The sequence below is a fragment of the Stylophora pistillata genome, chromosome 5 (genome assembly GCF_964205215.1).
Source record: "Stylophora pistillata chromosome 5, jaStyPist1.2, whole genome shotgun sequence".
Lineage (NCBI taxonomy): Eukaryota > Metazoa > Cnidaria > Anthozoa > Scleractinia > Pocilloporidae > Stylophora > Stylophora pistillata.
In genome coordinates, this window is record NC_142523.1 from 1,497,501 (window position 1) to 1,512,732 (window position 15,232).

Below are 15,232 nucleotides of genomic sequence, written 5' to 3' on the forward strand. Positions count from 1 at the left end.
CTTAAGAAAAAAAACAAAATTTGTTTTATGATCAGTTAATAATCCTCTAATTGATATATTTTTTTAATTCCATAACATGTTTGGGTAAGATTGTATCGATATTTTGAGAAGAAATTCTGTCTTCGTCACGAGTTAAGGCGGGTCAACAGAGTAATCTTTAATTTTTTCTTTACGTTTGTTCCAGCTTGCTCCAGGCCAGCTGTATGATTTAAAGCTGCGAGGATATGATGAGCTTGGGAATAATGTTCCAGCATGGGTTTTCCCACTAGAGACTGACGGGCTCGGTCTAGATACAGCTTTGAGAGTCTGGCCGAATTCGCCAATATACTTGCTTAGCCCTGGAAATTCAAGTACGACGCCGTTTTCGTATGGAATTTCTGAGGCTCTTTACAGAGAGATTCAAAACAGCAGAAGCAAACCAATACGCAAAGTCAAATTTGTTGATCTCTCCTCTTCATTGAATAATAAATATGTGTTGGAAATTGAGCTGCAAAAGTGTCCCCCCGGATTTGATTACGACAGCACTTCGAGGAAGTGCAAATGCACCGAGAACGCTGTTGGTATTGAGAGGTGAGGAGCAAAATTATAGACAAACAAGGGAAAACTGTGCGCCGATCAATTCGAAGCATTACCATCCCGCCCTGAGTAACCTTCTCGGGCATTTGAACTTTAAAATTTTAGTTCGTTCAAATTCTCGGCCCCCCCTTCCGCGGGCCAAAATTGTATTCAAATCATCGTCAATTATTTAATTTTTTCCCCGTAAATGGCAAGATTAAAGACCTTGACCTTCTTGGAACCATCTGTTCGCATAAGTGAATTTTTTTACAGGTAACAACAAGATTTCGAGTGCAATTTGGCCATAGGGCGAGTGCAGTCCGTATGTTTATTTACTCAGAATTCATTGTATTTAACCAGAGTGCACTACGCCACGATTGTTGTTTTTTATTGCATATTGCGCTGCACGGCGTTACTACATAGCCACGATTATTACAAAATCTTACGGGTTGCGGATTTTTGCCAAAAAGTTTTGAGCGGATTCGTGGATTAGAGAAATGTTGTGAATCACAGATGTACAGAAAATTTCGTCAGAGCGAGGGCTAATGCTCGAAACGTTAGTTTTAGATGCTATTTACAGTGGCAATTCACATTATCAACTCAGTCGATTTTGGTGTCTTTTATACGGACCTCAACTTCGTCATGGTCCACAAAAACGCAAAAAAATCCCGGTCAATATCCAGCCATTTTGACCTCACACATATGTCATCAACGCATATTTCATCAGTGCGCCTGTCGATGGATGTTTTATCTTCGGTAACAAGTTACTGATTTCCGGTCGACCGCGAAATAGTTCATTTGAAAACCGTTGAGCTTGTTAATGGTAACGCGCGGTTCCTCTTTCCTTAACATAATTATATCTGTGACGACTACAACCAATAATTCTGCTTTTTCAATCAACAGATGCGACGGAAACAGCCTCAGCGTTTTCATAAAGGATGGTTACTGGGCCAACGTAACAGAAGATGGTACCCTAATAACTTACTACTGCCCATACGGGTATTGTCAATGTGTGAAGGGTGGGGATGGTAAAGCTGGATGTTTATTTGATCCACTTAACAATAATGCTCAGTGCTCAAAGAACCGTGAGGGCTGGCTGTGTGGAAAGTGCTCAGGAAATACAAGTGTAGGATTCAGGTAATAGTCTTTAAGCACCTATCAAAGGACTGCCCCAGAACGGGGGGACCTCCGTGAAATTTGACAATCTTTCCCTCCCCTCCCCCTTGAGAAGGGGGACCAGAGAGTCCAGAGAGTCGTGTGCTTATTTCAGCAAACGAGTTTTGTCAGGTAACTTACAACATGGCGGATGACTCCTAATTTCAGTTTCTCTCAGTCTTCCAAGATCAACTTTCTACCCTAAGGTAAGGCGTAAACGTCAAAATCCCTAACTAAGGGGATTTCTCTTAGTCACTCTCAGTCAGTTTCACGGTGGGTAGTATGCCAAAAGATTTCAGCTTATAAGTCTTTGGGTAATTTTGCGTCTATTTAATTTGTTCCAGCAATACCCGTACTTGACTATCAGCTGAGTGAGGTGCGCAGAGAGTCTGGGGCCGAGTTTTTGATCGTAAAATAACGGTGTTGTCATGGGAAACCTTTCTCATTTCCAACGGTAAACGAGTCTGAAGAGCCGTGCGTCCAACCCTCAAATATGAAAGCCCGCCAAAAGAGGGTAAAGAACACGTTTCCACTGAAAACGGAGCCAGTTGCCCGTGACAACAACACAATTTTAACGTCAAAATGTGGTAGCCAAACGTACGCGTCCACCTCACTCAACTGAATATCGTGGTGAGTGTTACCTGAGCGTTTCTATTGACCAGTTAACATATTCTTGTTGCAAAAATTATTACATTTCTACATTTTGTTTTTAGGGAGTATGACTGCCATGAATGTTCCAGTTCAAATTGGGAAATTCTTCCCATGTTTATTTTCATTGCTCTTTTTCTGTGCGGTCTCGTCATTTGGCTCAATCCCGGCATATCTAGCGAGCTACGAGGACCTTTGTTTTTCTTTCAAATCCTTCCTTATGTCTACGACCCTACTCTAAGCGAGAATCCTGGTTTTGTTAAAATTGTCATCATCCCACTTATGCAGCTATTCAGCTTCAGCTTTGGCACCCTGCTGGTGTATTTCCTGGATCCATGCATCGCTCCAGAGATAGATAACCTTTACTTAACCGCCTTTGGTTACATTTTTCCATCAGTCGCTGTTTTCGTCTTTCTTTTGGCTTATTTGTTGAGCGTCAATTATTGCCTTCAGTTCAGATTTCGCGGTCGTTCCATGCTGAAGGCATTTTGGTTTCTCCTCGTATTTGTTTATTGTCAACTCGTCGAGACGTCGGTCAAGATCCTTAACTGCGTAAAGCCGGTTGGCAGCAGCAAATACCTGTTCTTCTTTGATGGCACGATAACGTGTTTCGAACATCATCATTTACCATTTGCCATAATCGCTATCCTCGCGCTTGTGATTATTGTACTTCCTCCACCAATCATAGTGTTTCTTCTAACCAAAGGCTGCTGGAGAGCGGATCCTCAATATTCGAGTACTGTGACAAGTGGCTTGCTCCCGCAGCGGCGTTGGTGGTGGTCAGTGGATTTGCTTCGAAGAGCATTCCTGATCCTGATCTACATTCTTGTCCAAGACTGGCAATTAAGACAGGTAAGCTATCATGGTGGGCGAAGGAAATTACGTGAAATTCAACTTTTGGGGCCTTTTATTGTATATATAAAATCCTCGATATTCAATCTCTGTCATTCTTATTTTTACGTTTCTTATCATTGAATACCATTTACCAATTCAACAGAGTTGGAGACGCGGCGGACTTCGGTTCGGGAGGTCTGGGTTCGAGATCTGCACTGGTGATAGGTTGTGTAACGCTCACAATGCTTATCACCGCCCTCTACGAAAACTCTTTGGAATGCATGGGCTCAGTTAGATCATACTTCCTAATATAAAATGTCTAAAACAAGTACTTAGAGCCAAAATCAAAATAATGGGCATCTTCCGGAAGACTTAAATTTTGAACGACAAAATAACTTTTTCAAAGCCACAAAAGAGCCACTCCTGCAGGGTTGGGGTAGGAGACGTTAATTTCCCACGCACGAGATTACTGTGTGATGGATGTCCTCCCTGGGGTGGGTTGGGTGGGTAGTTCAAGCGCTTTGGACAATTAGTGGATTTTAGCGCTATATAAATAAAATTATTATTATTATTATTATTATTATTAAAAGAGGGAATAATTCGATTTGCATGGTGAACTAGGGCAAATTCTTTTTCTTGTTAGCAGCAGTATTTAGGGAACTTTACAATAAAGAATGGTCTGGACTTCAGCCAGACCCTACTTTTTAATGACGTCCGTCGTGCAAGTATAAAAAAGTCATTGGAAAAAAATCATGTTAAACCCCGGGGGGGGGGGGGAACTCTGTGAGTGTTGCACACGAAAAGTACCACTCGTGCGCCTCAATCCCAGTGTTGCGTGCGGCGCGCTAATATGAATTATTTATTTATGATTTTGTTTTTACTCGCGCAACGGACTTTGCCGAAAAAAGAGGGACTGCTTGTAGTCTTGTATTTAATTATTCTCGTTCTCTTCTTTCCAGGTTCTCATGATATTCGCGAGTATCATTATTCTCGCTGTTCACAGCAATTGTCAACCTTATCTTCGCACTCGCGTTAACTTCTCAGAATCATTCTATTTGTTAGCCTTGTGCACCATCGCAGTTTTGTGCACATTACCTATCAAGAAACTTGTTGGAAGTGGGACAGCTGAGATCGTTTGCGAAGTGCTCGTGTCTTCCTTAGCGTTTCACACATCTGTGGTGTTTGTTCTTAAAGCTGTAGGCTTCTTTCGCCAGCACTTTGACTGCGCGTGCGTTCCATTCGAAGAATTTGCAAGGCGCTCTGGTTATGAGAAATTGGAAGACACCGAATTTGAACTGAGTCTCGACCTTGAGACAGAACGAAGGAAGAACCTGTTCGAAACGATCTTTCCAAACTAATTTCTGTTGAACGGTGTGCAACGTTACACCCACCGGTTAACCAGAACGATGCGTGATACCTACCGGTTTTAACCTGTTTTAAAGCATAATTAGTTGTTGTTGAAAAATTCGCCTCTGTAACTAATTTGTTTAGCAGTCATTGCTTTCTCAGTCGATCGTGGAACGATAACATTTATGCACATTGTTATTACGGTTAGAGACCGTCTTTATTTATCTCTTAGGCGCATTTTGATTATTACGATGAAATTTACATGTAAGTAATCCCTAAGCTTCTATATTCCCATGATCCCCCGTCATTTGGCAGTTAATTGGCCGACTACATCCCCCCTCCTTTTATACCATGGGGGAGACTGGTCCTCCCTCTGTTCCCCCTGAAAACCATCTGATCCCCAAAAGTCCTTGAATCCCCCTCCCCTCCCCCCCCCCGTGACAAAAATAATGACAGGTTTCCCAAGAGTGTTTTTTGAGCTGTAGTGAACAACATGGTCAAGCGCATCAGATCATATATCTCACGAATTTTGCGCTGTAGAAATAATAAAATAAAATTATTAAAATTATTATGGTCCCTTACAGTGTTTACAACTTAAGGGCGTCAGCAGCGGGATGATGGGACAAAATGTGATTCTTACTCCTTTAAATCCCTCCCAGGACTAGATATCGTTAGGAATTGTAAATGCACGTTAATCTTGTTTTAATTGCGTAACTCTCCTTCATGAAACTGAAGGAGGTAGAATTTTTGCAGGCTTGTAGGCTTTCGGTTGAAATTCGCAACCAAATCAACTCAAAAATGGCAAGTCATCCATAACAGAAAAGTAGGCTCTGTTCATTTAGTTTTTGATACGTGTAACGTTCAAGACCCCTTGAGCCGTCTATAATTCTTCTTTTCATTTATCTCATGTACTGTTTGCACATGCAGTTTTTATCTTAATTATTTTATAGTGTATTTTACTTTCTAGGATAGGGGACCATTTGCTACTTAGTTGAAACTAGTACATTGTGTGCATGCGCATAAGTTCGGTAACGTCTTCTTAACAGTCAGTGTAGTCCACACAATAAGCGTGTTGGGAAGGAAAGTTGATAGGGTAACATTGCTATGGGAACTTCCTCGACGGACACTTTTAAATATTTTGAAGCGAATGTGTCCTCTGGAAATTCCCTTCAATTCCTTCCTAAATGGTTTTTGTCTCCCGTTTCACAGGAAGGGTGGTATGTGCGATAATTGTTGAATAAAACCTATTTACTTGAAAGATCTCATTACCAATTCTACCCACTGGCTGCTACACATTTCCTTAAAAATTGGATACGAGAGTTTGGTGTTAGATCACGATAACAACTTCAACCTGATAAGTTGAGTATTCTCATTACCTGATTTTTGAATAATACATTGATATTAAAGGGATACCCACGCGACATAACAGGCAAAGACAAAACGCAAGATACTAAAGTAAATGCGTATCTTTGGAAAGAGAGCGCTATTGAAGTAAATTCAGGTTATTTTTAAAACGTCCCTTTATATAATCTTTTCCAACGATATCCAAGACGAGTGAAATAATTTGGTCAGTTTCAAGATGGCAGTCTCTGGTTAATCCACGAAATGATGTCATTCATCACCAAAGCTGCATCATCTTTGGGCTCGTTTAGGAGTTTGTGGTAAAAGCCCGGATAAATCTGTTGGAAGAAAAATAGAACAAATACAGATAAAAACCTTGTAATAGAACTGACCAATAACTGGTACCTGAACGCAAAGAGAGACGGAGAGAGAGAGAAAAGCAGAGGAAAATGTCTCCGTCCTAGAGTTAATTTTGCTTACAACAAAAGAAACTGTCTCTTTAACCCTTTACATATTCTCAATACTGTTCTCGGTACATTTATGAAGGTGCAGATAAAGAGAATTTGTTTAATGATCAGGAGCTTCTTTAGTTGGTTATCCTTATCTTTATTCTCCTGACCTTAATGTGTGATTCAGGGGGGACAGTGTAAGGAGAAATTCGAAGCTAGTCACTCCTGGATTCACCTTGATAGTTTTATCTTTGCTTGCTGCCTTCTCTTCCAACATCACGGAACCTTCGACCATTGTGAGCTGGTCAGCATCTCCATGAAGCACTAAAAATGGCCACTCAATCTTGGTCAGATTTGCTTTGATGAGTTCCATGGCATCATGTATGGCCATTGCCCATTTGGCCTTCAAACCTCCCTTCCATGCTAGAGGATCATTAGTCAAGATGGAGACCTTACAAAATCGTAGACAAAAATTGTAAAAACAAACAAACAATGTTGGGTCCAAAACTAAGCAGAAATTCAGGTTGGAGTAGTCCTAAATACAAAATTGATTTTTTCAAAGCATATAGCAATATTAAGCTCTCGTTGTGTTGCATGATATTTTTGAGAACGTTCTATTCAACAACTTTCTGTGGTTCGAGACAACTAAAATGTTTGCTTGAGTCAAGTTTTTACGATTCTCTGTTCAAGAACAAAAAACATCATATTGTTGCCAAAACATCATGTTTTAGGATTACTCATGGCGGTTTTCTTTTTTTTGGGGGGGGGGGTGGAGGGTGGAGGTGGAGGTGGAGGTGGGGGAAGGGGGCTAAAGGTACTTTTCAAAGTAGTTTACAAGATTAATACCTGTTCAGGATCTCGACTTAGGAGGGAGGAATTTTCAGATCCTACCACTTGAAACGAAGGTACAATGCGTGACACTATTCTACCTAAAAATATCTGAAAATCAAGACATCATGTTGTAAGAAGTAAATTTTACCCTGTGGAGTTCACTAAAAGGGAATGCAGCAGAATGTTACTTTAAATAAACAGTCTGTATGCAAGCCAATCCAGTGGTACTTCCAGCTTAAACTTATCCCCATTTCTGCAGCATGAGGCAATTAGGAGTATTTCATTTCCCCCCAGGCAGGGAGCTGGTCTAATGCTGGTTACCCCCCCCCCCAAAAAAAATTTTGTCATGCTTACCTCATAGTTTGGAAATATTTCTTAAAATTCCTGGGTGGAGAAAGGAAAAGACATGAGCCCCTCCCCCAGGTCTCACACACAAAACCCTCAGGGGTGAGGTACAGTGCACTAATAGCTGGGGGAAAGCTTGTTATTCTTTGCAGTGACACAAATTCAAATTACTTCAACTAAGGGGAATGATCCAACAACAAAATTCTGCTGCATAGACAAACTTTTTCAAAATAATCCCTCATTTCAAATCAGGTAAATTGTTGCTCTGCCTCCTCCCCTAGCAGCGTGCTAGCACTTGCCACCTATTATGCTTCATGTCTTAGAAACTGCACCCTGCACAAGAGATACACACCCACAGGGATAAGGTGATCAAGAAAATTTAAAGGAGGGGAAGCCAGAGATAGGAAAATAGAACACACTTTCCCTCACTACATGCCTGCCAGAGAGCCCCTTTTCCTCTTCCCTCACCCTTCAAATTTCTTCCCCCCCCCTGCCCCATTCATGGTCCTTAAAAAGACTACTCAGCTAAACCCTTCAACTCCCAGAAGTGATGAACATGCAATTTCTCCCTACGATATCCATACATTTTGTAGCAAACAGGCAATGAGAATACTCAAACTTATGAGGTAGAAGTTATCCTGATCTAACACCAAATTCTCGTAACAAATTTGCAAGGAAACATGTAGCAGCTAGAAGGGAGAATTAACAATCAGATCTTGGGAGTTATAAAGGGTTAAGTGTGGACTTGGGCTGGGTAAGTGGCTGCCTGGAATTGGAATCAAAATAAATATCTTTAAGATCTTGTAGCATTTACCATGCCGCGTGAAGCAGTTTTAGGATTTGCCATAATGGCTGGAGCACTGAGTACCACTCCAGTGAAGAAGTGTGGTCTTTCCATGGCACACAGGATTGCGACTGTTCCTCCCTGCATAAAGTGGTTAAAAAAAGTTAATCTGAATTTGTTAAGTAATAATTCCCACCAAAATCAATATTAAGGGAAATCTCTACTTAGGACAGAATCAAATTTTAATTCTTAAAAGAATCTAAGTCATGACTCTGTGAAGAACCTGTAGATATACTGCACAGGATATTATAACAATAAATAGTCTCACTTTGCAAAATAAACTTGATACTTGAAGACAACTATTAAAATATTGGGAGTCTCAAAACCCAGTCAGTCTCACAATTTCATAATTAACAATTATTGACTAAAGTCAAGTTGTTTTAGTTTATACCACACAGATACCAGAAAATTTAGTAACTATATTTCTTTCAATAATATACCGAAAAATGTTCTGAAATGAAACTCTTGCTCGGAGGTAAATAGTTAACAACTATTCACAGAAGTGGAGGTGGTTAGTGGTGGATATTCACTGAGCCACAAAGCGGCGATGGAGGTAAATATCCACCGCTAAACACCGACACTGAGGTGAATAGTTGTTTTAGTGTATACTAAAACAGTGAGATAATATACCACCAAAAATTGACTTTAATTCATACATTACAGCAATGATTCCAACATTTTCACACACGAGGTTATGCAAGATTAATTTGCATTTGTAAACAAAACCTTTCTCGTTGGTTTTTATTGATAAACTCTGGGTTAAAAACTTAAACCATTACCTTTAAATACGGCCAAACCAAATTTAGTTGCTTTCTTTGTGTTTCCAGGGACTGCTTTGTCGTTAATTTGAGTGATTTCTTCGCTTGTCATAGATGCAAACCGGGATGCCATTTTCTCCCGAGTTGCTCGGAGGTGAATAGCAAAGGATATTCGGAGTTTGACTAGCTAATCAGAGCATGCCTTCAACGCTATCCATTGTTTTAGTATATACTAATACTTGCTATTCACATCCAAACCTGCCAATCAGCCCGCATGAAAGCACTATTCACTTGTGTAGTACACACTAATAGTCTAGTATCATTTTTGTTTCATGGTTAAAAAAGGAATAAAGGCTGATAGTTTCTAAAGAAACTGTTTGGTGCTGCGTCGGTGGGGGTAACTAAATATTTTGAAGATATCAACAAAGTTGAAATGGTAAATTGGCCACCGTTACGGTTATAAAAGCTGACGTTTTGAGCGTTAGCCCTTTGTTGGAGCTAACGAAGGGCTAACACTCAAAACGTCAGCTTTTATAACTGTAATGGTGGCCAATTTACCATTTCAACCTTGTTGATGATATTCAAATTAAAAAAGGAATAAGATGTTTCTGGAGAAGACTTCTCCTTTAATTTTAAAATCACCCATCTCATCTTCTCCTTGCACCTCACCTCTATATCAGACCATCAGTTAGCATTGAGAGCTAACCACCTCCTGGTTAGCTCAACGGACCGCCGCCCAGTTAGCTCAATGGATAGAGCACTGGAATGTTGTGCGGGAGGTCGAGGGTTTGAGCCCCGGCCAGACCAACACTCAAGGTCTTAAAATAATTGAGAAGAAGAATATGCTGCCTTTCTATAATATCAAGAAATGGTTAGATATTCTAGTCTACTCGGATAGGGACGAATAAATGGAGGTCCCGTCTCCTGCAGGGTTGAGGGTAGGAGACGTTAATTTCCCACGCACGAGTATACTGTGTGATGGATGTCCTCCCCTGGGGTGAGATGGGTGGTTACTGGGCCCACAGTGATTGGCGCAAGCTGTTGTGGTGTCCCTGCCTGACGGCAGATCTTGTAAATAAAATAAATAAAAATAAAAGGTATATGAAAACTTGCCATTGAATGACCAAACAGAAATATTGGCAGACCACCAAGGTCAGTAAGCTTCTCATCAATGTGCTTCAACACATCAGCGGCATAAATATCAAAGGACGAGATCTGTACTGGTTCTCCTTCACTTCTTCCATGACCCACTACAAAGGAAATAAAATGTTCTTGGTGTTGTGATAAGAGCTAATGAGTGATCAAGACAGAATTTCTTCTCACCATATCATTACAATATCAAGCAGACAAGTGATGAGAATAAAGAAAAATAAAAATGAGGGGATTATTGGTTGATCCAATACCAAATTCTCCAAACCAACATCAAAAGAATTGTATAGCAGATAGTAAGGAGAACTATGAACGAGATATTGGGAGTGAAACTAACAACATTAGTTTTCTAACCATTTTCACTGCATTACCGCAGTAGGGTAGGACTAGAACGGAACATATGCGAACCATGTGAGTAGTCCACCCAATAAATCTGACCCATCCCACCAAGGGGAGGACATTCATCACACAGTAATCTCATGCGTGGGAAATTAACGTCTCCTACCCCTAACCCTGTAGGAGACGGGACCTCCATTTATTTGTTCCTATCTGAGAAGACTAGAATATAGAAAGGTAGCATATTCTTCTCAATTATTTTAAGACCTTGAGTGTTGGTCCAGCTGGGGCTTGAACCCTCGACCTCCCACACAACAGTCCAGCGCTCTATCCATTTAGCTAACCAGGAGGCAGTTAGATCAACCTTCCATTGGCTGCCTATTTTGTAGTTTAAGAGTCAATTCGCTTCAAAATTTATTAAAAACCTCTGCATTTACCCTGTAATGGTCTAAATGGTTGGAATTAGTCATGTAACTCTCTTCACTGGTCACAGGAATGAAGGAAATTGATGAGCACACAAAAGAATCTTAATTTTATGTTAATTCTCAACCATAATTAAAATTAATTAAATCTAATTTTTTACACCTCATACTGACAATTGAGTAACAGTTGAATTTCTTCTGACTGACCCTGGGGAAAGGGAATACTTCTCAGAAATAAGATGATGGGTTTGTGTTGCTGCATGGGATAGGAAACATTTGGTAAGAAGGGATTTAAAAAGGGGAAGATTCCCAGTTAAAAAGTAGTTACTGTATTACTAAAAGTGATTAAGAAGGGGTCCATAATTGGCCAAAGAATAGACTTTATTGTGTTAGGAATTCTGAGAGGCCAGCAACACATACACTACAATAATTGACTGAAGTGAACCTACCCCCCCCCCCCCCCCCCGCCCCCTCCAGGTACATATAAACAAGCGGGACAATTATTCTCCGTAAATATTTGAAAAGTTTACCGTGATCATGGGAAACCACAAGGAAGCTTTGTCTGGCTAAAACGTTTCCAAATTCTTCATATCTGGAACAATGCTCCCCAACTCCGTGGCTCAGAAATATCAACGCACTACCAAATGAAAAAAATTCATTGCTTAAATCAATCTTGCGCCGAGTTTAATTAAATATTTTCTGGATCTATGATGATGAAAAACTGAATTATGCATTATCGTCTGACTCGAAAACTTACACAAAATTTCCAGCAATTCACTCACCAAAGGTGCCCTGATACAACAAAAAATTGCAATGGTAGGCCTTGCTCATGGACATAGATAGCTTACATTATTAAAAACTGGATCATTGGATAATGCAATTCAAGACTTTTTATTGGCTTAGCCATTATGGCACATGAGCCAATATACCATAATCTACAAATATGGTAAGCATACACGTCAGCTTAAAATTAAAAAGGGAGCTAAAAAAATTTAGTAAAATTTAATATTGAATTCAATGTTTTTAATAAAACAATTATTCCACTCGTGCTTGTTAGATATGAGATGATTATAGCCAACTCGGCGCTACGCACCTCGTTGGCTATCTATCATCTCATATCCAACGCGCGCTCGTGGAATAATTGTTAATTATCCGATCCTTTTACAATGGGTGTACCTTCAACCTGCTCCTGAAGACACGCCCGTTCCTCTTGTCTAATTACAGTAAGTTCAGTCAAAAAAGAAAAATCGCTTAGTTATCATTCATGGCACCCTGACATAAACGCCTCAGGAGGAGAATACTATTGGACTCGTCTTAAGGCCGATCCTAGCGGCCATAAATCCGTAACCACACAAAAAAAACAATAGATAAAAGTAGCGAATGCTCTGTTGCTTTTGAGGGCCATGAAATCGAAAAGAAATACGTTCTTTGTGAAAACTAACCGTGGATTTGAGTCTTTCAGTTTCCAAGATTTGGTAAACAATTTTAAACCCTTTGAACTTTGAACTGAACCTTCCTCGGAGATGACTTCATTTTCCATTTCTAGGCAGGAAAGACGACTTTTTGATGATAAACAGCAGCCATATTGGATTTGCGTTCAGCATGTGATATGAGAGAGGACTGAGATCAAGTAAGAAAAACTGATAATAGTTCCCAGGTTCAACGCTGACTTTCCAAAGTTACGGCTACTGGGCCGGGTTGTGCAAAGCTGTGTTAAGATAACCCAGGGTTAGTGTGAAATTTGATTTCTGATCTGAAAGCTCTGAAAAAAAATACTGCTTAATTCCATTTTGACTACAATTTGATGATTGAATGTCCTAAAAAGAACTAGGAAAATAATCCCAAAATGGCTTTTGATCAGAGAAATTTAGAAACCTGGATTAAAATAATTTAACCCTGGGTTAGAGCTAATCAGCCTTTGAACAACTGGGCCCTAGTGTCTGATCTTTGATTGTGGACACTGGCGTTCATTTTTATTTAAATCCAGAATCTGGCGTTCAATTTTTGATTTTCGACACAAACGTCTGATCCTTTTTTATTTTGGACATGAGTGTCTTATTGGTGCATGTTGGTATTAAACACCAATTGCCAATTTTTTATTTTAGAGGCAGTTGGCCGATTTTTATATTATGGTTACAGCCTCCTCGGGAGGCGAACCCCATAATGTTGTGCTGTTGAGTGAATGTAACAATATTTTGGCCAAAGTTTTGCCATTTTGGCCACTAGTGGCTGTTTTGCCATTTTGGCCTCTAGTGGCCATTTTTCCATTTTGGCCAGCTGTGGCCGTTTTGCGATTTTAACCACTGGTGGCCGATTCGTAATTTTGGCCACTAGTGGCCCTTTTGCCATTTTGGCCACTAGTGGTGGTTTTGCACTTTTAGGCACTAGTGGGCGTGTTGCCATTTTGGCCAGTAGTGGCCATTTTGCCATTCTGGCCACTAGTGGCTGTTTTGCCATTTTGGCCACTAGTGGCCGTTTTGTCATTTCGGCCAGCAGTGGCCGTTTTGCGATTTTAACCACTAGTGGCCGTTTGGCAATTTTGGCCACTAGAGGCCGTTTTGCCATTTTGACCGCAAGTGGCGGTTTTCCCATTTTGGCCACTAGTGGTCGTTTTACGATTTTGGCCACTAGTGGCCCATTGGCCATTTTAGCCACTAGTGGCCGTTTTGCCGTTTTGGACAGTAGTGGCCGTTTTGCGATTTTAACCCCTAGTTGGCGTTTAGCAATTTTGGCCACTAGTCAGTGGCCCATTTACCATTTTAGCCACTAGTGGCCGTTTTGCCGTTTTGGACAGTAGTGGCCGTTTTGTGATTTTAACCCCTAGTTGGCGTTTAGCAATTTTGGCCACTAGTCAGTGGCCCATTTACCATTTTGGCCACTAGTGGCGATTTTGCCATTTTGGCTACTAATGGCTGTTTTGCCATTTTGGCCAGCGGTGGCCATTTTGCAATTTTGGTCATTAGTGGCCATTTTGTCATTTTGGCCACTAGTGGCTGTTTTGCCATTTTGTCCACCAGTGGCCGTTTTGCCATTTTGTCCACTAGTGGCCGTTTTTCCATTTAGTCCACTAGTGGACCTTTTGCAATTTTGTCCAGTAGTGGCCGTTTTGCCATTTTGGCAACTTGTGGCCGTTTTTCCATTTTGTCTACTAGTGGCCGTTTTGCCATTTTGTCTGCGGCCATTTTGCAATTTTGGCCTCTAGTGGCCGTTTTGCCATTTTGTCCACTAATGGCTGTTTTGCAATTTTGGCCACTAGTGGCCGTTTTGCCATTTTTTGCACTAGTGGCCGTTTTGCCATTTTGTCCACTAGTGGCCATTTTGCAATTTTGGTGACTTGTGGCTGTTTTGCCATTTATTCCACTAGTGGCCGTTTTTTTATCCCACTACTGTCTTTACAAAAATTGTGCTTTAGCGATATTCAGGATAGTAATGTTGATGTAGAACGAATAATCGATGATGTGTCGATAGTTAAATCCAGTTAATAGTGTTTAACTTATGTATTCTTCTATTTATTGTCATGTGTTTCTTTTTCTGTATTTTTATCTCATACTGTCATTTCTGCTTTACTGATTTAATATTTAATTTCTGTCTCTTGTATATTTATTGAATCTTTTGTTGAGCCGAAATTTTTTTAAGATGTTTTAGCGTCCACACACTGCCCGCCGAGACTAGCTCTGCTATTTGTGGGTAGTGCGTCATTATGTTATCATGTTATTATGTTAAGAATTCTTAAGAAAATTCAGCCACAAGCAGTCTCAGACTACCTATATTTATATACATCCGCACCCTCCTTTTAGTGATACAATATTTGATTATAGACTGAAATAACTCTAAAAGAATGGAAGGAGATTTTCTCAAGTTAGATAGATAGATAGATAATAATCTTTAGACAGGGTGCGTTCTCACAGAAGTGGTTTTCAGAACGGCCCTGTATATCCCACCCATCCCACCCCAGGGGAGGACCTCCATCACACGGTAATCTCGTGTGTGGGAAATTAACGTCTCCTACCCCAACCCTGCAGGAGACGGGACCTCCATTTATTCGTCCCTATCCGAGAAGACTAGAATATCTAACCATTTCTTGAGGTTATAGAAAGGCAGCAAATTCTTCTCAATTATTTTAAGACCCTGATTGTTGGTCCGGCCGGGGCTCGAACCCTCGACCTCCCGCACAACAGTCCAGCGCTCTATCCATTGAGCTAACCGGGAGGCGGTTAA

At 40.5% G+C, this 15,232-nt stretch overlaps 2 protein-coding genes across 6 annotated transcripts in view; one reads left to right on the forward strand and one right to left on the reverse strand.

Moving 5' to 3' along the window:
• LOC111330795 (uncharacterized) overlaps positions 1–5,107 on the forward strand; it is a 17,321-nt gene extending 12,214 nt beyond the window's left edge. The window contains exons 3-6 of one of the 2 annotated variants that reach the window (XM_022935745.2): positions 185–570; positions 1,459–1,692; positions 2,424–3,210; positions 4,152–5,107. In XM_022935745.2, the coding sequence (XP_022791480.2) occupies positions 185–570; positions 1,459–1,692; positions 2,424–3,210; positions 4,152–4,550 (1,806 nt within the window). In that variant the 3' untranslated portion in view covers positions 4,551–5,107. The remainder of the gene's footprint in view (positions 1–184; positions 571–1,458; positions 1,693–2,423; positions 3,211–4,151) is intronic. The other variant, XM_022935746.2, reaches the window with a different exon arrangement.
• A 231-nt stretch (positions 5,108–5,338) lies between these two features.
• Positions 5,339–12,641, reverse strand: LOC111330796 (monoglyceride lipase). Of its 4 annotated transcripts, none has more exons than XM_088762202.1 (7): positions 12,457–12,640; positions 11,545–11,651; positions 10,217–10,357; positions 8,320–8,426; positions 7,176–7,268; positions 6,565–6,780; positions 5,339–6,218 (listed from the first exon to the last, which is right to left on the reverse strand). In XM_088762202.1, exons 1-7 carry the CDS (start codon positions 12,552–12,554, stop codon positions 6,114–6,116), a joined length of 867 nt encoding a protein of 288 aa, XP_088618328.1. In that variant the 5' UTR covers positions 12,555–12,640; the 3' UTR covers positions 5,339–6,113. The 4 variants fall into 4 exon arrangements, with proteins under 4 accessions (XP_088618328.1, XP_088618327.1, XP_088618329.1 ...); XM_088762201.1 differs by having other exon boundaries at positions 8,320–8,430; positions 10,221–10,357; positions 12,457–12,639; XM_088762203.1 differs by lacking the exon at positions 7,176–7,268 and having other exon boundaries at positions 8,320–8,430; positions 10,221–10,357; positions 12,457–12,641.
• Between the last annotated feature and the right edge of the window lie 2,591 nt (positions 12,642–15,232).